The 24,521-nt window shown below is 36.8% G+C and overlaps 1 protein-coding gene across 1 annotated transcript in view; it reads right to left on the bottom strand.

The window, feature by feature from the left end:
• LOC121377880 overlaps window positions 1-24,521 on the bottom strand; it is a 56,583-nt gene that overhangs the window by 21,097 nt on the left and 10,965 nt on the right. Inside the window, exons 3-4 of the mRNA XM_041505978.1 lie at window positions 23,518-23,673; window positions 19,360-19,707 (exon numbers count right to left, since the gene is read on the bottom strand). Of these exons, the coding sequence (XP_041361912.1) occupies window positions 19,360-19,707; window positions 23,518-23,673 (504 nt within the window). The remainder of the gene's footprint in view (window positions 1-19,359; window positions 19,708-23,517; window positions 23,674-24,521) is intronic.

The raw sequence follows: 24,521 nt of genomic DNA, 5'->3' as shown, positions 1-24,521 counted from the left end.
TAAACATAGGGGCTGAATAAGCATAGGGTCTGGAAATTTTTCGAAAATCAATTAAAAGTAGGGTGCTGAATTAGCATAGGGTGTGGAAATTTTTTAAAAACCCAATAAGAGTAGAATGCGGAATTAGCATAGGGTCTGAAAATTTAGCTAAACTGTAAAAATTTACTAGTGATGAAAACAATTTGGTTTGACGTCAAAATAAAAATAAGTGTTTTAGAAATAACAAAAATATACTATTGTGTACATGTAATTTAGAAAACAAGCAGCTCAGAAATAAATAACTTGTAGTAAATTCCATAGTATGAAAAAATGTGTTCACTATAAAGATATGTTTCTATTATTTGTTACAACTGTGTCACTGTCACACACAATTAATTAAAACTGTAAGTGTGTTTGTACATTTAACTGAAATTATGATAATTAATGTGAGGCGAGATTGCAGCTTTGAAAAAAAATCCAAAAGTTCCATGCAAGAAAACCAAAACAATCAGGGTGGATGACAGCTCGCTAGATTTATTTCCTATATTTAACACATGGTCAATTATAACAAAACATAATTTAATCAACTTAATTTTTACCTGTATTATTCTTTATTTTTAAAGCATAGGTGGGGACACTTATGATGCCAGGGGCTGGCATGCATAAATCTCAGCTGAAGATTCACAAACAACTGTGGTCATCGGCCATGCCAGCTGTTAGCGGAACGCGCCGGAACTGGAACGCGGTTAGGGGATGTAACTCTGCCTAATTTTTCTCGCTAATTTCTAATAAAGTCTATTTGCAAGTGAAAATAAAAAGGTTGAGTGGAATTTGTGATTAAAATGAGTGGAATTTGTAATGTAAAAAAATATATATAAAAAGAGGAAAGAATGTAGATAAAGTTTGGGCAGTTCCCCTTATCCTAAAGGAACTGTACTTTATCTACTCTAGTATACATAGCTTAACAAAAAGTCATATTTACCTTTAAGAATTCAGTACCCCCGTCTTCAATGTTTGGTGAAAAGATGAAGTATTGAAGTGTAATTGATTAATTTATATAAAGTGCTTGCATGAACTGTTGCATCGATTTACAGGTGAGCACTCAATCGAACGCATCCTAGGAATTTACCCAACCGAATAAAACCGAACCGAGCTGAGCGATAAAAACAAACAAAATGGCGGCCAACAATGTTCGGAAACGTGTGTTTATATTTTGTCATAGAGTAACATACTTTGTTGTGCCTTAATGGTTCCAATGATCAATTAAGCAGAAAAACAATGTATGTATATTAATAAATAAATAAATAAATGTATTATCTGACCACAAAAGTTGGCATTTTATTTGACAACTCGGAAAATTGTAAATTCTGTTTAACTTTAAGATTTGCAATTCCGTCCGCGATTCCGTGATCGCAGAAAATCGGTACCCCTAATAGAGGCTATATGTAAGCATTTGATAAATTAAGAATTGTAATAAGCGTTGGGTGCCGAATTAGCGTAGGGGGTTAATTTTTTTTAGATGTAATTAAACGTAGGGTGCTAAATAAGCGTAGACACCAACATTTTTTCACAAATTTAATAAACGTAGGTGTACATTCATTTGACACTCGAGAGTACATAGTGATTGTGAATCCAAGTTCCTTTCCGAACGTGTTCGAGAAACTTGTAAAATACTGTCGATACACAAGATGCAGACATAGAGGATATTAAACTCGCTACTGTGTATTATCAAGTTTAAGTCCCGAGTGAAATAAGTTTCCTTTGTCACGAGCTTTAGCGAGTGACAAAGGAAACTTATTTCACGAGGGACTTAAACTTGATAATACATAGTAGCGAGTTTGATATTCTATTTATTACCCAAGCCTGGATGTTCATTGTGCCCCACCATAAATTGTTCTATGTGCATATTATTTAGAAACAAACTATAACGAAGCGCAAACTATGTGCGCACTCATTTACTTTCATCCGCGTTCGAAAGTAGTTCCTTATAAAATACATTTATTTGTCAAGTTATACATATTAAAAATCAAATATATTGTTGATAAAAATAACATTTTATTGACATTGTAAAACGAATATAGAAATGACAATTAAAATGTTTAGATAACAGTACATGTCCATTCAACAAGTTATTTTGGGCAAGTCTGTCGAGTACGCTGCATCGTTATTTGGCGGCAAACAATAGTCATTGGAAAACAACAATTAAACAGAGAAAACAGCTGAATCTAAACAAGTTCCGTTTGTCTGAAGAATATGAACATTTTAATTTTCATTGGAAGAAGAATCAATAATAATACGTCGACGTTTAGCTGTGTTGTCAGAAGACGCGTGGTGAATAGTTGGCGACCTTGTTCCCGAATTACCAATGTTTATGTTAAAAACGCCACCATAAATGGGACCCGAAAAAAGAGTTTGGACTGCATGGTGATGAGATGTCCAATCTACCACATTATTCGTATTTCTGGTCTGATTGAAATTTGACTGGCTTGCAACACTGCCGAAATTTGTTTCAGTTGCTGAAGATTTTAATGTCGAAGAACATGTCGGATCAACAAGTATGCTGTTGATTTCCTTGTGTCGTTGTTCGGAAATTCGAGCATACGCATTGATGGATTGTAAGTTGCGATGTCCTGCGACTTGAATGATCTGATTTGGATGGATGTTTGCGTCAGTAAGAGTTTGTATCATGGTTTTTCGGGCACTATGATTTGTGAGTTTTTTATCTCGGTAATGATCGGTAACAAAACATAATTTAATCAACTTAATTTTTACCTGTATTATTCTTTATTTTTAAAGCATAGGTGGGGACACTTATGATGCCAGGGGCTGGCATGCATAAATCTCAGCTGAAGATTCACAAACAACTGTGGTCATCGGCCATGCCAGCTGTTAGCGGAACGCGCCGGAACTGGAACGCGGTTAGGGGATGTAACTCTGCCTAATTTTTCTCGCTAATTTCTAATAAAGTCTATTTGCAAGTGAAAATAAAAAGGTTGAGTGGAATTTGTGATTAAAATGAGTGGAATTTGTAATGTAAAAAAATATATATAAAAAGAGGAAAGAATGTAGATAAAGTTTGGGCAGTTCCCCTTATCCTAAAGGAACTGTACTTTATCTACTCTAGTATACATAGCTTAACAAAAAGTCATATTTACCTTTAAGAATTCAGTACCCCCGTCTTCAATGTTTGGTGAAAAGATGAAGTATTGAAGTGTAATTGATTAATTTATATAAAGTGCTTGCATGAACTGTTGCATCGATTTACAGGTGAGCACTCAATCGAACGCATCCTAGGAATTTACCCAACCGAATAAAACCGAACCGAGCCGAGCGATAAAAACAAACAAAATGGCGGCCAACAATGTTCGGAAACGTGTGTTTACATTTTGTCATAGAGTAACATACTTTGTTGTGCCTTAATGGTTCCAATGATCAATTAAGCAGAAAAACAATGTATGTATATTAATAAATAAATAAATAAATGTATTATCTGACCACAAAAGTTGGCATTTTATTTGACAACTCGGAAAATTGTAAATTCCGTTTAACTTTAAGATTTGCAATTCCGTCTGCGATTCCGTGATCGCAGAAAATCGGTACCCCTAATAGAGGCTATATGTAAGCATTTGATAAATTAAGAATTGTAATAAGCGTTGGGTGCCGAATTAGCGTAGGGGGTTAAATTTTTTTAGATGTAATTAAACGTAGGGTGCTGAATAAGCGTAGATACCAACATTTTTTCACAAATTTAATGAACGTAGGTGTACATTCATTTGGCACTCGAGTGTACATAGTGATTGTGAATCCAAGTTCCTTTCCGAACGTGTTCGAGAAACTTGTAAAATACTGTCGATACACAAGATGCAGACATAGAGGATATTAAACTCGCTACTGTGTATTATCAAGTTTAAGTCCCGAGTGAAATAAGTTTCCTTTGTCCCGAGTGAAATAAGTTTCCTTTGTCACGAGCTTTAGCGAGTGACAAAGGAAACTTATTTCACGAGGGACTTAAACTTGATAATACATAGTCGCGAGTTTGATATTCTATTTATTACCCAAGCCTGGATGTTTATTGTGCCCCACCATAAATTGTTCTATGTGCATATTATTTAGAAACAAACTATAACGAAGCGCAAACTATGTGCGCACTCATTTACTTTCATCCGTGTTCGAAAGTAGTTCCTTATAAAATACATTTATTTGTCAAGTTATACATATTAAAAATCAAATATATTGTTGATAAAAATAACATTTTATTGACATTGTAAAACGAATATAGAAATGACAATTAAAATGTTTAGATAACAGTACATGTCCATTCAACAAGTTATTTTGGGCAAGTCTGTCGAGTACGCTGCATCGTTATTTGGCGGCAAACAATAGTCATTGGAAAACAACAATTAAACAGAGAAAACAGCTGAATCTAAACAAGTTCCGTTTGTCTGAAGAATATGAACATTTTAATTTTCATCGGAAGAAGAATCAATAATAATACGTCGACGTTTAGCTGTGTTGTCAGAAGACGCGTGGTGAATAGTTGGCGACCTTGTTCCCGAATTACCAATGTTTATGTTAAAAACGCCACCATAAATGGGACCTGAAAAAAGAGTTTGGACTGCATGGTGATGAGATGTCCAATCTACCACATTATTCGTATTTCTGGTCTGATTGAAATTTGACTGGCTTGCAACACTGCCGAAATTTGTTTCAGTTGCTGAAGATTTTAATGTCGAAGAACATGTCGGATCAACAAGTATGCTGTTGATTTCCTTGTGTCGTTGTTCGGAAATTCGAGCATACGCATTGATGGATTGTAAGTTGCGATGTCCTGCGACTTGAATGATCTGATTTGGATGGATGTTTGCGTCAGTAAGAGTTTGTATCATGGTTTTTCGGGCACTATGATTTGTGAGTTTTTTATCTCGGTAATGATCGGTAACAAAACATAATTTAATCAACTTAATTTTTACCTGTATTATTCTTTATTTTTAAAGCATAGGTGGGGACACTTATGATGCCAGGGGCTGGCATGCATAAATCTCAGCTGAAGATTCACAAACAACTGTGGTCATCGGCCATGCCAGCTGTTAGCGGAACGCGCCGGAACTGGAACGCGGTTAGGGGATGTAACTCTGCCTAATTTTTCTCGCTAATTTCTAATAAAGTCTATTTGCAAGTGAAAATAAAAAGGTTGAGTGGAATTTGTGATTAAAATGAGTGGAATTTGTAATGTAAAAAAATATATATAAAAAGAGGAAAGAATGTAGATAAAGTTTGGGCAGTTCCCCTTATCCTAAAGGAACTGTACTTTATCTACTCTAGTATACATAGCTTAACAAAAAGTCATATTTACCTTTAAGAATTCAGTACCCCCGTCTTCAATGTTTGGTGAAAAGATGAAGTATTGAAGTGTAATTGATTAATTTATATAAAGTGCTTGCATGAACTGTTGCATCGATTTACAGGTGAGCACTCAATCGAACGCATCCTAGGAATTTACCCAACCGAATAAAACCGAACCGAGCCGAGCGATAAAAACAAACAAAATGGCGGCCAACAATGTTCGGAAACGTGTGTTTACATTTTGTCATAGAGTAACATACTTTGTTGTGCCTTAATGGTTCCAATGATCAATTAAGCAGAAAAACAATGTATGTATATTAATAAATAAATAAATAAATGTATTATCTGACCACAAAAGTTGGCATTTTATTTGACAACTCGGAAAATTGTAAATTCCGTTTAACTTTAAGATTTGCAATTCCGTCTGCGATTCCGTGATCGCAGAAAATCGGTACCCCTAATAGAGGCTATATGTAAGCATTTGATAAATTAAGAATTGTAATAAGCGTTGGGTGCCGAATTAGCGTAGGGGGTTAAATTTTTTTAGATGTAATTAAACGTAGGGTGCTGAATAAGCGTAGATACCAACATTTTTTCACAAATTTAATGAACGTAGGTGTACATTCATTTGGCACTCGAGTGTACATAGTGATTGTGAATCCAAGTTCCTTTCCGAACGTGTTCGAGAAACTTGTAAAATACTGTCGATACACAAGATGCAGACATAGAGGATATTAAACTCGCTACTGTGTATTATCAAGTTTAAGTCCCGAGTGAAATAAGTTTCCTTTGTCCCGAGTGAAATAAGTTTCCTTTGTCACGAGCTTTAGCGAGTGACAAAGGAAACTTATTTCACGAGGGACTTAAACTTGATAATACATAGTCGCGAGTTTGATATTCTATTTATTACCCAAGCCTGGATGTTTATTGTGCCCCACCATAAATTGTTCTATGTGCATATTATTTAGAAACAAACTATAACGAAGCGCAAACTATGTGCGCACTCATTTACTTTCATCCGTGTTCGAAAGTAGTTCCTTATAAAATACATTTATTTGTCAAGTTATACATATTAAAAATCAAATATATTGTTGATAAAAATAACATTTTATTGACATTGTAAAACGAATATAGAAATGACAATTAAAATGTTTAGATAACAGTACATGTCCATTCAACAAGTTATTTTGGGCAAGTCTGTCGAGTACGCTGCATCGTTATTTGGCGGCAAACAATAGTCATTGGAAAACAACAATTAAACAGAGAAAACAGCTGAATCTAAACAAGTTCCGTTTGTCTGAAGAATATGAACATTTTAATTTTCATCGGAAGAAGAATCAATAATAATACGTCGACGTTTAGCTGTGTTGTCAGAAGACGCGTGGTGAATAGTTGGCGACCTTGTTCCCGAATTACCAATGTTTATGTTAAAAACGCCACCATAAATGGGACCTGAAAAAAGAGTTTGGACTGCATGGTGATGAGATGTCCAATCTACCACATTATTCGTATTTCTGGTCTGATTGAAATTTGACTGGCTTGCAACACTGCCGAAATTTGTTTCAGTTGCTGAAGATTTTAATGTCGAAGAACATGTCGGATCAACAAGTATGCTGTTGATTTCCTTGTGTCGTTGTTCGGAAATTCGAGCATACGCATTGATGGATTGTAAGTTGCGATGTCCTGCGACTTGAATGATCTGATTTGGATGGATGTTTGCGTCAGTAAGAGTTTGTATCATGGTTTTTCGGGCACTATGATTTGTGAGTTTTTTATCTCGGTAATGATCAGAAATTACTACGACTGCTATTGCTCGGTCAAGGTCGATATATGTCGCATCTGGTTTAGTACGTGCCCGTCCATTGGTTGAAGTCCCTTAAAGCACCCAATCAAATACCCGGTTAGACCAATGCATCAAAATGTCTCACTGAGAAATTATGATTTTTATTTCCCCGGTTATGTGTGCCCATATGGGTAATAAAACTAGTTATCACTCCAAATGCAACGGACAAAGTGAACAATTTATGTTGATGATTCTATCTTCTCTATCGAAGTATTCTGACAGGAACCATGAAAACTGGGATGAATATATTCCATTCGTCAATTCGCATACAATACTACTCCATGAGTTGATACCACTGAATACACACCATACTTCCTTGAACATGGCAAACATCCTCATCTCCCAATGGATTCTTCACTAGAAATTTACAGGCTGGTAGGTACTGGGTTCGGATCCCAGTCGAGGCATGGGATTTTTAATTCAGATAACAACTCCAAACCCTGAGTGAGTGCTCCGCAAGGCTCAATGGGTAGGTGTAAACCACTTGCACCGACCAGTGATCCATAACTGGTTCAACAAAGGCCATGGTTTGTGCTATCCTGCCTGTGGGAAGCGCAAATAAAAGATCCCTTGCTGCTAATCGGAAGAGTAGCCCATGTAGTGGCGACAGCGGGTTTCCTCTCAAAATCTGTGTGGTTCTTAACCATATGTCTGACGCCATATAACCGTAAATAAAATGTGTTGAGTGCGTCGTTAAATAAAACATTTCTTTCTTTCTTTCACTAGAAATTAATTTGTCCTGATTGTTCTCTTTCTACAGCAGATTGTGTAGGTCATTCAATTGAAGTTGAACAAGCCAGCTCAATTGCTGAAGATACTCTCACTCAAAGAAAGGAGGTGATGTGCAAAAAATTTGCTAACAAAGTGTACTTATCAAATGTATACTCTGTCAAAAAAGAAACCCATAGGTGATAGGGAAAGAAGAAAAGTCTTTGATTTTACAAAATATTGGTTTTTTGTACAATGTTGCTGAATGACCATGTTTGTTAATGTTCCTGGAAAGGGTGTATGCCCAAATGCACCCCAAGACAAATTTAACGCACATTGTGGCATGTTGTGTGACAATTACAGGAAATCAGCATAACATGGTCAGATTTTGATGAATGAGCGTGAAACTCGGGGAAAAGATTGGGGTAGTGATGGGTATTTAAAGCTGCAATGCTCGCAATGATGCCTCTTTCCCATTTCAACGTAGACGAATTACAAGATGCCAAGACTAGGCCTGCCGAATCAAAACATTGCAATAGGCTGCCTCCAGTTAGGTGAATCGCAGTCGGCAGTTGCACGCCACATGAATGTCCATCAGAGCACCATTTCACGTCTCTGGGACAGGTACCAGCCGTTTCAATCAGCTGAAGACTGGCCCAGAAGTGGAAGACCTCGCATAACAACTGCAGCACAAGATCGCTACATCCGGGTTCTGCACTTGTGTCACCGAACTGCCACAGCAACAAACACTGCTGGACGCATATCATTCAGAACCGACTTCGAAAAGCTGGTTTACGGACTAGGAGACCATATGTTGGGCCCGTCCTGTGACGTCAACATCGACATTTACGTGTTCGCTGGTGCACGAATGTACAGGGGAGGAACTTGGGGAAACTGGAGGCGAGTACTAGTATGGTTCAGCGACGAGTCACGTGTTTACAGATGCAGCAATGAATGTTTGGCCAACAACTGCATCGCCCATGTTGACAGATTCGGTGGAGGGAGTGTCATGATGTGGGGAGCCATCTCATACACAGGCAGAAGTGAACTTGTGTTTGTACAAGTTAACCCGACAGCTGTATGCTATCAGGATGACATTCTTCGCCATTGCATGCTTCCCATTTTGGATTGACAGAGAGAACTCTTTCAGCAGGATAAAGCCAGGCCACATACGGCACGTGTAACAATGGAACATTAATGTGCTGCCATGGCCATCAAGATTGCCAGATCTCAACCCCATTGAACATCTATGGGACGAACTGGACAGACGTGTACACCAGAGTGACCAGGAGCCTCAGACGCTTCTGCAACTGTCACATGCACTGCAGGAAGAATGGGCTAGGATTCCACGTGCCCGGATTCAGAGACTCATTCATTCTATGCCAAGGAGATGGTGACGAAAACGCCTCCACTGACATCAGTCCATTGCAAGAACATTGCCACATACTCATGTCAAATTGGATTGTGATACGATCATAAATAACGAAATTATGCTACTTCGTATTAAAGAGATAATTCCATGCATATTTCGCATATGCATTTCTTTTTTGACAAGAGTATATATTGAAATATAATCTATTAGTATGTGTACAGTCCCAGAGGATCACTGTACTGTGAAGAATATCATTCTAATATGTATTGGTTAATTATTAATAGTTATGTAGGGGCAGGATGTAGCCCAGTGGTAAAGTGATCATTTGATGCACGGTCGGTCTGGGATCGATCCCCGTCGGTGGGCCCATTGTGCCATTTCTCGTTCTAGCCAGTGCACCACGACTGGTATATCAAAGGGCGTGGCATGTACTACCCTGTCTGTGGGATGGTGCATATAAAAGAACCATTGCTGCTAATCGAAAAGAGTAGCCCATTAAGTGGTGACAGCAGGTTTCCTCTCTCAATATCTGTGTGGTTCTTAACCATACGTCTGACGCCATATAACTGTAAATAAAATGTGTTTTGTGCGTCGTTTAATAAAACCTTTCTTTCTTTTAATAGGTATGTAACATGTAGTTTTTGTTAACTTGTTAAAGTGAACTTCTGTCAGCATTTCAGAAGATTAAAAAAGAATGTGTTCAATTATTCCCCAATCTGAGTTGAGATTTGTAAACCAAAGGACAATCCAGCAATAGTACCACATTCGGGAACAGACAGATGGATGATGGACGGACGCTACTCAAATCTGTATAAGAAAAGCCCCACGAGAAAAGACAAACGACATAGTAGAGCTATATAAGGAAATGCATTTCACCTTACATCTACAGTCAATTGAAATAAACTGCCACTCGCAAATTATAAGGCAAAATTGAGTGCTTCAGAAGGTAACATTTTAAATAGAGTAATTACCACAAAATTTGTAATTGCAAAAATCATTGAAATTGGTCAATAAATAAGATTTCTGCGGTATATTTTCAAAAATTGGGTAATTGTCTCCAAAACCCCCTTTTTTCCCATTTTACTTGTTTCTGCATAAATAGAAATTAAGATAAATCAGTTATTTGTGCCTAATATGAGTAATTTCATAACAAATGTAGTGATAATGTAAATAACTAGTGTACGGTAGTTTATCCTTTCTATGCTTGTCACACACTACTCGTTTCCTTTGGTAGCATTTAACACCTGTCCCAACCATAACAGTGGTGGTTCTTCCTTATATATTGTTGTGTAGAATACTATATAGTTACACTATTCATCCAATTCTCTTGCACACATTTCCTTAACCCATTATTATTATTTTCTCTTACAGTGGGCTTAATTCTCAAAGACAGTTCCAGACTAAAGACCCAAAACTAGTAGTGTCCCAACCATAACGCTTCTGTCCCAAACATAACGACACCAATATAGATTATTTTTTAGCAATACTATCACTTTACATGTCTCTAAAAGCTACCAAATTTAATAGTAGTGAATGTTTCAAACATGTTTTTATGTCATAAGAAGATTATAATGTACCAATCCATTGTAATTAAATGTTTGTTGGAATACAAAACAAATTTTGGCTACTTAAATGTAATTAAACAAAGTATCGCTTACAAACCGACAGATGCTAATAGAGTAAATGCTTTGTAAATTATATAAGTTATATAAGAAGTGCCTCAATATAAGGGAATTTACAAAGAAAACATAAAATAAAAGTCACAATTAAATATATATAAACGTAAACATGTGCAGTGATAAAAATCCCACATTATACTGTAAATAAAATACACAATTCCATCGTCTTCCGTGAACACCCCCCCCCCCCCCCTTCCCAACAAAACGATGCATCCAGTTCTTGAATAAAGAGTATAATCCTTTATCATTAAATTTGTGTGGTCTTTATTTTTCATTTAATCTTAGTTGCTTGGATATTATCTATACTTGTATTTATTTTGCCATACTACAGCTACTACATCTTATTTATTTATTTTTTAATTTTAAAATAAAAGTTTATACTGCTAAATTACACACATATAATAATTATAATATAGGCCTAAATTCTTGTTTAAACCTTAATTATTATTATTAATTTTTTTTTGCAAATGTGTCTGTAGCAGGCCTGCAGTAAAAAAATATAGGTCGTCCCCCCCCCCCCCCCCCCCCCCCCCCCCCCATCTTGGGAATTGGGCCCCGCTGTTATTTGTGCTACAGGCCCTGCAGATCCTTAAACCGGCTCTGACTATACAATTCTAGGCAATGTTTTTTTTTTTAACAGTTATAAAATAATGTGGAAACTTTAAACGATCGACAGGACAGTGCTTAGTTTTGGTTCACTATCACTGCCCTATATCCAGCTTGACCCGACCTCGTTTGAATATGTAATTTGTGCACACAGCACGCTAGTTAGGTTACCGAGAATCATACATGTGTAATCGAGCGAGTAGGCTACTAGTAATTCTTAATCAGACTGGAACAAATAAAATGTTATCATGTATTTATTTATTTATATATATTTTTTGGCAACTAATGTAAGATAACAAACAATGCATTACCAAAATTCTTGTTCATATTTTCGTGAAAATAGCGGGGTTTGTCAACGGTGTGTTTTGTTTATAAATGAAACTTACCCATAATCCATTAGATGAAATGAAACTGAAAGCCACACAATCAACAATTATTTATTGTTTGAATTTAAGGGAGAATGGATCTCTTTATTATTATTAAATACAAACAATAATTAAACGCAATTAAGTTTGTGGCTTTGTTTTAACTGCGGCTTATTTAAAGGTGTAGTTTATACACCAGTGCGTGTAATATAGTAGCAAGTAAACATTACTTAACTTTTTTTTTTTTAAAGTTTGTATTTAAAAAAATAGCAATAGCAAACCAGCTCAGAGCTGGAACAATAAAACAAATGTATATAGTTTATAAGAATAAAACATAAAAAATAAACGGAGAAAAACGGAATTTGCAAAAATGTGAAATGGAATGTGGTAAAATCTGAAACGGAAAATCATCCCCTCTAGTAATGTGGTTGCTGTTATGGTTGGGACAATTATGCATTGGAGTGGGTTTTTAAGGATAATCATAGATTAAATGGACACTTTTGGTGTTTGATTGAGTAGTTAAGCTGTTTTACACTTCATGTGCACATGCATTACAAGTATGTGGGTATCCAATACACATAAATAGATTTATTGACAAAGTTCAGTTTATGTTCAATCATTCATACATTTTTTCATTGAAAGCACCAAATATTTGATGTATGAAGGTTATGCATTCTAAAATTCATTCAAATGAGATACCAAACATTATTTAGTGAATAATATGTGTATATGCTACAAAACATGGATTGTGAATAATTCTTTTGAAGCTACAGTTTGTTGTTTATTATTGTGTCCCAACCATAATGGTCCAGGGTAACACTAAGGATGTGGGCATTTGAGTGGCAATGTATGGCTAATCATAGATTAAATAGACACTAAGTACATAGTTGAGTAACTTTGAGCTATTTTTATGTTGTCCGGATATTGAGTTCTGTGAAAGTTTAATTGTCTTTCGTTTAACAATTTGGGAGGTGTTCAAAATGTCACAGTTCTTTAAAATAACACTTCTATGATCACATTTATGTGAGTTTTTAGGAAGTTAAGATTGTTTTAAATGATTATCATATGAATGTATTATATGTTTTTATGATAACAGTAATAAAATGTCAACTATTAAATGTTAATTTGTTCAAATTAATTGCTATTGTAAAGCATGTGTCCCAACCATAACGGTAAAATCCTATTCAGAGTGAAATATTCAAGAGCTTATATTCATGCATTTACAAGAGATATCTTCTTCAAATTTTCAGGAAGTTAAGTAAACATGTCCAGAATTATAGTTAAGACATTTTTACAAATCTAAATATGTGCTTTGTTATTTAAAAAAACCCTCCATAATTCCAGTTTCTGAAAATGCATATAATTTTCTATGTAAAATGTCAATATTTTTTATCAGCAACCATTTACAGATGTATCTAGATGTTTATAAAATTGCATTAGGTCCATGCCAACATATCAACACTAAAAAACCTTGAATATACATGTAATAAGTAAAACTTGTATTATTAACTGGTCAGAATATTACAATGAAATTATGAAAAGGTGTCCATTGTATTCAAAATAGATACAAATTTTCCTAGTTCTATACATCTTAGCCACAAAATTTATTTTTGTCATCAAAATATATACTATTCCCCTGTTGATATTGCTGAAAATTGGACTATTTGTTAAAGTTAACACATTATTTGCACCAGACCATATATATATATATATGTATGTTACAGGCAATGTGTCAAATCAGTCATTTGGCAAAATGATTGAAATATTCAGGCATTTTGCAAAATGCCCATGACCCTTAGGCATGTCACAAAATGACTAAAATGTTCAGGCATTTGACCAAATGACTGAAAATTAGGGTTATGTATTCAGGCAATGAGTAAAATGCATGAAATTCAACTCCGATAGTATATGTGATCAGCCATGTGATTGTCAGCTTGTCTTTCAATTCAGCTATTCAGTGGCAAGCTATATTGCATGTTTGGGCTTATCTTTAGATTGAACTCTGTTACACATGTTATAGTTTAAACAAGTGATTTAGTTTCCATTTGGCAGTTGTTCGAGTTTGTGATGGACGAATCAGTGGAAGATAGATTTAAGGTTGAGCTATATAAGAAGTACGATCTCTTGAAAAAAGTGATGTTACCTAAAGATGAATATTTTAAAACAATTGAAAGATTGAAGGATATTTGTAAACAAACTGAAAGTAAATCGATCAGTGACTATTATTTGCTGAGCAAATATGAAATTTATCATTGTGGCAATGTCGAAAAACTGATCAAGAAATGCAAAACTGAGGATCAACCACCGCTGTATTACGTCAGTATTGAGGATACGTATGATGTCATTCGACGAGCTCATGTGTCAACAGGTCATGGTGGTAGAGATAGAATGCTAAAAGAGTTGGCAAAGAAATATGCAAATGTAACACGTGATGTAGTGGAACTTTTCAAAGCATTCTGTATCGAGTGGTAGTTCGACCAATTTTAACAAAAGAGTTTTCATCACGTGGCCAAGTGGATTTGGTAGACATGCAATCTCTGCCACAAGGCTTCTTCAAATGGATATTAGTGTATCAATATCACCTAACAAAATTTTGTATTATACGACCTTTGACATCAAAGCGAGGTAGCTTTTCAACTCATGGACATATTTTTGCTATTCGGAGCTCCTCAAATCTTACAAAGTGACAATGGGTCTGAGTTTACTGCAGGTGTTATTAATGAGTTGAAAGAACTATGGAAAACGTTGATCATTGCACACGACAAACCACGACACCCACAAAGCCAATGATCGGTTGAACGTGCCAATTCAGATATTAAAGATATGCTTGTGACTTGGATGAGCGAAAACAATACATCTGACTGGACAGAAGGGATAAAGTTTGTCCAATTTGTCCAAAGAACAGTAGCTACAATGCTGGTATTGGACAATCTCCATATTCAGTTCTCTTTGGTATGGAAGCGAAGGTAGGACTGACGTCATCGTCACTGCCCCATGAAATACTTGAGCGCCTTCAGTCTGAGGATGATCTACTGGCTGTCTTGTCAGCTCCTTCAGAGTCGAAAGATTACTCAGAGAATCAGGAATCCGACAGTCAATCTCAGGATGAATTAGATGAAGCAGATGAAAATGTTTCCCGAGCCAACAACTTCAGATAATCAAGAAAACATTATATTGAAACGCAAGCTTGCTGTCAATGCTTAGATAATGTTGCTTGGTAACTATCTGTTGTTACCATTCAGTGATTTGGTTAAATGCCTGGTGCTCTAATTCAGTGATTTGGTTAAATGCCTGGTGCTCTAATTCAGTCACTTGGTGAAATGCCTGGTGCTCTAATTCAGTGATTTGGTTAAATGCCTGGTGCTCTAATTCAGTGATTTGGTTAAATGCCTGGTGCTCTAATTCAGTGATTTGGTTAAATGCCTGGTGCTCTAATTCAGTGATTTGGTTAAATGCCTGGTGCTCTAATTCAGTCATTTGGTTAAATGCCTGGTGCTCTAATTCAGTCATTTGGTGAAATGCCTGGTGCTCTAATTCAGTCATTTGGTTAAATGCCTGGTGCTCTAATTCAGTCATTTGGTGAAATGCCTGGTACTCTAATTCAGTCATTTGGTTAAATGCCTGGTGCTCTAATTCAGTCATTTGGTGAAATGCCTGGTGCTCTAATTCAGTCATTTGGTGCCTGGTGCTCTAATTCAGTCATTTGGTGAAATGCCTGGTGCTTAAATGCCTGGTGCTCTAATTCAGTCATTTGGTTAAATGCTTGGTGCTTAAATGCCTGGTGCTCTAATTCAGTCATTTGGTTAAATGCCTGGTGCTCTAATTCAGTCATTTGGTGAAATGCCTGGTGCTCTAATTCAGTCATTTGGTGCCTGGTGCTCTAATTCAGTCATTTGGTGAAATGCCTGGTGCTTAAATGCCTGGTGCTCTAATTCAGTCATTTGGTTAAATGCCTGGTGCTTAAATGCCTGGTGCTCTAATTCAGTCATTTGGTTAAATGCCTGAACATTTTAGTCATTTTGTGAAATGCCTAAGGGTCACGGGCATTTTACAAAATGCCTGATTATTTCAGTCACTTTGCCAAATAACTGATTTGGCACATTGCCTGTAACATATACATTACCCACTTTCAAATTTCAGTCACATACTATATATCAGGGGTGGGGAAAAGCCCTTTTCTCCCGGTCTGGGACCGATTCTCGATCTCTGAGACCGAAATTATTTTTTAAAAACGTGTGTTTGCCGGTCCCACTTTTGTCATTCTTGTCAGCCCGAAGCACCTGTCCATTTCTATTATTGGAACAAATTCTTATCCGTCAAGTAGACAGGTCTGCCCAGACATTGGTATCTCATGCATGATTTAAAATAATAAATAAATAGTGGTCAGTATGGCTAGTGGCAAGACGTCTGTGATTTTGAAGTCTGCCTAAGTATATATCGTCAGTCACTGAAGTCGGACCTACAGTAGTGTCAATCCACAGCCACTAGGCTAGACATTAATTAAAGTTGCTGAGCCGGTCAAGAGATTAAACAGACGTTAACAATAACACCATTCTTGGTGAGAGAGCCATCAAGGTATTACGTCTCCAATTAAAACAAAGGACCCAGAGTTTGCAACTGGTTACAATCAACATCTGTCAACACCTATGTACGGAGCTTGGTCGGGTCGAGTGTCTCAGTCCGAAGCAAGAGACTTTTGTGCAATACAAACTGCTTGAAATAGCATAAAATATACTGAAATAATCTATAAATGTATTTATTGTTGACTGTTCAATGTAGTCTATCCAATAATTATAAAAGAGTTTAAAATTAACAAAAGGTTTCCACTTTTGTGTTAACAAGTGGGAGTAAGCAGAACAGCTATTTGTACTGGTTATCTCAAGAGCCAGTAGAGGTCAAATTTCGTCCAATCAGTGATGACGTTATTAATCTCTTTGTCTAAACATGTGCTAGCTCAGGCTGTCAAACGCTTCAACGGTGCGATCTTTTATTAATTTTCAGGACACAGTACTGAATATTCGTACTTTTTATACATATATGGGATTTAAATTCATAACTTTTATTCCTTTTTTATATTATTTATTCCATTATGTAAAATATATACAATTTGTGGTGGGGTTTTTTTTTTTTCACTGATGTGATAAAAAAAAAAAAAAATTTTTAATTCCTTTCTTCCCCCCCCCCCCCCCCCCCCTCCGTTAATGATGACATCAAGCGGGACCGATTGACAATTTTATTTTCCCCCACCCCTGCTATATATAGTGGACTCTGCCAAAACCGGCATTTGTCTAAACCGGATTTCTGTGTAAACCGGCACAGTTTCATGGTCCCATCCAGCGACCATTAATTTATTATGACTTAACTTTTGCCTAATCCGGCATCTGTCTGTTACGGATATCAGATGCCAAATCAAGAACAAAGAAGCCGGTTTTGGTGTGATTAACTCTTTTGACACCAGCATCCAGTCGGTGTCGGTTTGACTCCTCCCAAACAAAACTGTTAATTAACGGCCACGTGACCGATCTTCTCTGATAGCTAAAGGAACGACATGGTCACTGCTCTTGTCATTACTTACACCATTAGATCAACCAGATTAGTGTCAGTGTGTGTACATATGCAAGTGGTGTAAGTTTTACAATTATGTTGAGTAGAGACTGTCAAAAAAATACCGTGCATAAATATGAATGCTAAAACGTTTCACTTTTATTCATGCTTTTATCATGGCTGAAAGACAGAAAAAACGACAGTGCATTGAATTATCCTTAAAAACAAAAGTTGAGTTCATTGAAGAATTTAAATCAAATCCTGTGTTAAGGCACAATGATTTAGCAGATAAATACAAGATCGGCAGACAGACGGTCTCTGATATACTAATACATAGTGAGCACTACCGGCAACTATACGAGGACAACACGTACATCTGGCGACAGAAAACGTGTAACAAATGCAAAGTTTCAAAACCTGAACACATTGCACCAGTGGTTTCAACAGGCACAGGCCAAAACACTACCCATATCTGGACCTATTATATTTTTAATACTTTGTGGATTAAAATGTTTTTATTATCCATTTGTAATGAAAGCCGTTAGTATGGTCCCACTTTCAAATTTCAAGTCTGGTCCTTTTTGGTGGTCCAGTCACATCTCGACTTGTACTTAGTTTTTACGCAAAAATTATTGGTAACAGTTAATAACTGCTGGGTTTTATTGTATCAATTACTAGTATATGTCCAATATTCGACAATTCATGCACGTGTTTCTTGGAATCACTGATTTCGAAGTAGTCTGTTAATTATTAATGACAGCATAGTAATTAACAACAATCGTTTAGGTTGACAAGAACCGTAACTCTGAATGAAATCTGTCTAAACTGGCAAGCTGTCTAAACCGGCATATTTCAACAGTCCCGACCGATGCCAGTACACACACTCAGCATCACTATTAAAGGGTCACTTATATTGTTAGTACTATATACACGTTAACGATGTCCGTCCAACATACTAATTAGGAAACAAGGTATGTATGGCTTTCGTGAATTAGACCCAGAGTGAAGTTTCCTAAGTAGCATTTGGATTTCAATATGAGTAATGGTACTTCCGGTTATAGGCCACAACAAAATGGTAAATGTTATGCAAACACACGCACCTACTATCACCCCAACAAACAGGTTGTCTCAACGCACCCATGTCTGAAATGTTGTGCCCGTGCAATACGTTCTCACCATGGGTATTAAAGTGTGCATGATTGCCATCCACATATTCACGCACACTTCTTTGTCATGTCATTGAATTTTACATGGGGAGTATTAATTACAGCATTGGTAATATATATGACGTCATATCAATGCGAGTTGGTTAGTTTTAGATCCATATTTTGTTATTAAAACCTTCATTATAAAAGCTAGGTCTTGTTAATTTGTAGTGTTAAATTATATTTAACAAATTAAACAGACGAATATGATAGTGTAGTTTATTTATGATAAAATGGTCAAATAAAGAAGTTACTTTTTCAGCCATCTTTGTTTGTTTGTGTAAAATAATGGTGTATTTATCGAATGGATGGGAGAAAAGGTACACCCTCGGTGGTGGAAATTTCGACCCTGGGACTCGGCAAGCCTCATCTCGGGTTAAAATTCCCACCACCACGGGTGTACTTTTTCAATCCCACATGACCACATATGATGGAGTCTTTTATCTTACATAGCTTTCTTTCATCGGATAGCTCTGTTCTTTATACCTGAGGATGAGAGAAATACTTTTCTGCAACACCAAGCGTGGAACAGATTTTTTGGGGGGAATCATTTCTTTGTTTTTGTCTCTCTTAGGGTTCAAACAAAACTGAAATTATAGAAGAAGAAGAAGAAGAGGATGAGGATGCAGAAGCAGCTATAGAAGAAGCCCCCCTCCCCCTAAAAGAAATCCTCAATTTTTGTGGACATTGGTACGGGGTACAGGTGAGCACTCACCACGAATTTCCAGTGTGACGGCAACACTTTTCTTTGAATCGGCGTCTACTCCACAAGACCATGGTCCCGCATCACGGTCCAACGCTGGATTCAACGTCAGCTCATACACCTTCTTTGTCGCATTCCTCTTGTTCGTCCCATAACCACAGGTTAGTGTGTTTCCCTCCTTGACCTTTTTGATTTCACAGTTATCGTCTTTCTGACTCAAATACCCAATGTAGCTCCTCCTTCTGTAGAAAACCACAATGTCATCGAAGTCAGCGGTAATGTTTGTCAGTGTGCACTCTATCATGAACGTCTCATTAAGGACAGCGTACGGCGCAGAGAATGATAATTTAATTCCCATGCCTGAAACGAAAGCGAATGTTTTATATGACGCATCAGCTCATATATATGGTCAACGACTCATTGGGTGTCTAACATGTAACGGTTTCTATACTTAGTGTAGACGGGGAGAGGTAAAGAAAAGGGATGTTTAACAACAGAACAGGGGCGTGACATAGGCCAGTGGTAAAGCATTTGCCTGTTGTGCGGTTGGTCTAGGATTGATCCCCCCCGTTGGTGGCCCATCGGGCTATTTCTCGTTCCAGCCAGTGCACCACCACTGGTATATCAAAGGCCGTGGTATGTGATTACAGTGAAAGAAAGAAAGAAATGTTTTATTTAACGACGCACTCAACACATTGCATTTATGGTTATATGGCGTCAGACATACATGTGTATGGTTAAGGACCACACAGATATTGAGAGAGGAAACCCGCTGTCGCCACACCATGAGCTACTCTTTTCAATTAGTAGCAAGGGATCTTTTATATGCACTATCCCACAGACAAGGTAGTACATACCATACCGTGGTGCACTGGCTGGAACGAGAAATAGCCCAATGGGCCCATCGACGGGGATCGATCCCAGACTGACCGCACATCGGCAAGCGCTTTACCACTGGGCTACGTCTCACACCCTAAATTACAGTCAGGGGTTGAAATTTAATTTGTTTACCACTATCCCAAAGGAATAGTGAATTTCAAAAAATACTATTCTGTCTAAAAATGTACTATCCCTTCAATTATTAATGTACCACTAGTTTTCCTGACTGTGCTACGTCACCCTGTACAACATTGTGTAACGAACAAGTGTTTATATACCAGTCTGTGCATTACTGCGTACTAGCTGGAATTACAAATGAACTCACTCCAAACATTAGTCTCAATCAAAAAGACAGTAAGTGCTTGAGAAAGGTCTTAAGCTAGTGCGAGGATTTGTTCTGCAGAAAAATGTAGCTGAAGAAAAAGCGTAAGCGGAATAGTCGCAGGCGACTTTTGGTATTCCGTGCTTTATTTTCACTTTCATGACGGAATATTGGAAGAATTGTTTTACTATTCCGTTTCGAAATTTACTATTTGCAAAATAGCGTAAAATTCTACCCCTGACAGTGAGTTCTATACTGGTTAGACATGGTGAGCGATCAAAGGAAGGGAATATTTAGCTACAGCCAAGCAAATTGTAAACAGTCTAAATTTGAACTACAAAACCGTAATATATATATGGTCAAGGCCGTATCTCTGCACCTTGCCGAGTCGAATGGGCATTTTGCAAAATAGTGGTTGATTCCATGAATATCTATCTTGTGTTTGACTATCAGGGTTTCTGCCAGAGGGTAAAACGGGTATGGCGCCATGCATACCCAAATTTGTTATTATTTTATTTTAACATTTTGACAAAATTAATTACTCTTATCATTATTGTATGATTTTCTTAACCCCCATACTGTAGTTGCATTCAATTCCATAGTGCCATACCCAATTTTTTTCGACCGCCACTCCAAAGAGATTTTATCCCTCTTGCATTGCCAAGAGGACTGCCACTCCCAGACTAGTTTTTCCAAATCAAAAGTAGCGCCAGAGAGCTCATTAGAGTAAGTGTGTTGATGTGTACTCATGAATCACTGTCATAACAGTGATGATATCAGGTGTTGAAGAAAGGTGGGTATATCCTGCCCCACCGGTGACACCCGTCACGAGTACTGCCACAACAGCTGCTGGGTTTCTGTCAGAGGGTAAAATGGGTATGATGCCATAAGAGAATGTATAAGAGTTTCCAAAGAGATGAAAAAGAATGATAATTAAGTTCAAAATATGGAATATCATCAGCCAACACAACAGCTGCTAGTTTTGATTTAGTAAACTAGTTTGGGAATGGCAGTCTTCTTTGTGGCTCAAATACAGCCACATTATAGTCCCAAAAGTAACAACACTTGATCACAGACATGAGAGGATCAAAGAGACCAAGTTTGGTTGAAATCTGTTTAACGGATCTTGAGAAGGATAAGAAAATGTGAAAAACTGTATTACGCTTAAAGATAATTAAATGACGTAGCCACTCTTGACTTTAAAATTGCTAGTAATATGTCGTCTTAGTTACTTTGTACCACGCTTTGTTGTCTCTTCATTTCATCTTACCCATAGTGTATCCCATAGTTAAACCACGGGCGTGTCTAACCCAATTTTTAGCGATTGCTGAATAGATGAAACTGCAAGTCACATAGAGTGAAGCAGGAAGTAAATTGGAACATTGTTTTAAAAAATAAACACTTTTACTAACATTACCGTAATAATAAAATAACAATATAAATCTGTAAAAAATAAAATGAGTATTTTTCTTCAAAAGGAAAAACTCAAATTAAATATGAAACAGTATATCTTCATTTTTCATGATTAATCTGCTAACATCTGACAATGCAAGAGCAGATGCAGCTTTTTCTAGAGAGGGGATGTATCTCTAGTATTAAGGGAAGGTATGCGGTGTTAACATAGGAGCTTAAAGCAAGTGATGTGGGGCAGGGGGGCGTGGAGTCAGTGTCACCCCCTCCCATTTTTCCTGTTACTTTATTCAGAAGGATGGACATGCAGCCGTATTTGTAACACCTAAAATTCTTTCTTTCTTTTTTCTTATAAATATTCGTAACAAAACTCAAAGACAGTGCGGGAGCCTCCCCCACCTCTCTGTCTCTCTCTCTCTTTCTGTCTCTCTCTCTCTCACTATCTCTCTGTCTCTCTCTCTCTCTCTCGTACTTCTCAATATAAAATCCTTGCCATGCCAGTGGAAAAGCACACCAACATATATTTATGTATGGTACCTCACCAAAATATAAAATGTTACCCAGAAAAACAAATAAAATGCTTTATATATTTACCTGCTAAACACTATATTTTGGGGGTACCACCATGGCCCAGCACTCTCCTTGAATCCGCACATGTAATGTCATCTAAATCGTCATCTGAATGAATTAGTATTTCCGACATGTTTCCCCATATAATTCAACCAATGAGTGACGTGAAAAGTAGCAGGATATGACTGCTTTATCCGTCATCATATTATGTCAATAAAAACGCAGTGTTTCTGCCAGAAAGAAATTCTTGGGAATGGTGCTATGGAATGGAATGCAACCACAGTCAACAGCGGGTATGGGGAGCCTCCCCCAGAAAAAAAGGGTTAAGTTTAGGGTTAAGGATAAAAAAAATCATACAGTAATGATAAGAGTAATTAATTTTGTTAAAAGGTTAACTTAAAAAAAATATAGATACATGTATATATATCTGCAAACAAATTTGAGTATGTCACCATATCCGTTTTACTTTTACTCTCTGGCAGAAACCCTGATTTTAACAGTGGTTGCAGGATAAAAGGTAGTTACCTCATCCCTCACTCAAGATTTGTCTTGTTAGACCACGGTTATTGTGGTCGTTGAGCGACGGGTTCAACCGATCTCGGGCAACCGCTCGATGATCACACCCATCACTCAACAGCCGCAATAACTGTGGTCTAACTAGACGAATCTCTCGTAAAGGGATGAGCTAACTACTACAAGTTTACAGTTTAATGACTGGACTCAACGTTAAATCGGTTACGGTAGGCATATTAATGTTGGTAGTGGGTCAGAGATTACCGCAGGGCTACAAACAATCTTAACAACACAAGGTACAAAACCATATATATATCAAAATCTCTGCACACGGTGAAAAGATGTTAGGCTAAGTGGTAACTGCTTCAATATAATGTTCCACTATCACTGATCATGTTCAGGGGGACTGCCACTCCACTAGGAGTAACACCAATTACTTCAATATCGGTAAACACATTTTCCCAATGGAACCTTACCACAATAGCCCCCTGTACATTCGGACAAGTTGTAAAAACGTGTTGATCCATGGCAATCTTGATAACTGGCTTCCATACAGGTTCTCTCGTAAGTCATTTTTTTAACACAATCTATTAAACATAAGGCTGTGCTGGTATGTTCCCACGCACCCCAAACTGAAATATCAATTACACTGTGTATATATTTAAAAAAACAAAAAACAACAACATTAAAACAATTACACTATATATTTATAAGCTTAATAAAAACATTACACATTATTTCGAGATAATCAATTTTTACACCAAATTCACCAATTTGCATGCAGATTGTAAATATAAATTTTTACACACATTATTTGAAAATAAATCAATGTTTATACCAAATTCACCGTACATGTAGTTTACATCTATATTGTAATATAAAATGATTTATTACAATCATAATAATTAAGAGTAATATATTATACGAAACGTCCTAGCCTCAAATATATTTTAAAATGTCAAATTATCTTTTGTTTCAACAAATTTGACCCCAAATGACCCCTAAAATGGCCTTTATTGGTCGAAACTATAAAGCTTATCCTACATACATCTCATTCAGGATACATGTATGTACCTATTTCTAACAAGACATGCCATTATAAACAAAATTTAAAGGTTTTGGCCCGACATCAATTTCTTTTTGTGCTGACAGGCTTTCTGCCAAAAGACAATTTGAGGGACGTAATAAAAGCAAAAGCAACCACAAGTGCCTCTACTGGGTAGTTATGGGTTCGAACTCTTTTCAAACTGAACACAGCATTTCGTGTACGTTAACACATTTTAAACAGCAGTTCTCTTACTATAAACTTTCAAAAATTATAAAGGTGTATCAATTAATTTCTACGATTTTATGGTACGTAATGTTGCCCAGCGTATCATCTGGCCGAAATTCTGGTTGGTGAAACATAAAAGAAGACAATTCTGAATAACAATTGCATTACAAAACAAGGATGGCTAAAAGCAAGAAGGGTGGTTGGGGG

The sequence above is a fragment of the Gigantopelta aegis genome, chromosome 7 (assembly GCF_016097555.1).
Source record: "Gigantopelta aegis isolate Gae_Host chromosome 7, Gae_host_genome, whole genome shotgun sequence".
NCBI classification, from domain to species: Eukaryota; Metazoa; Mollusca; class Gastropoda; order Neomphalida; family Peltospiridae; genus Gigantopelta; species Gigantopelta aegis.
This window is presented reverse-complemented; position numbering and strand designations above follow the sequence as displayed.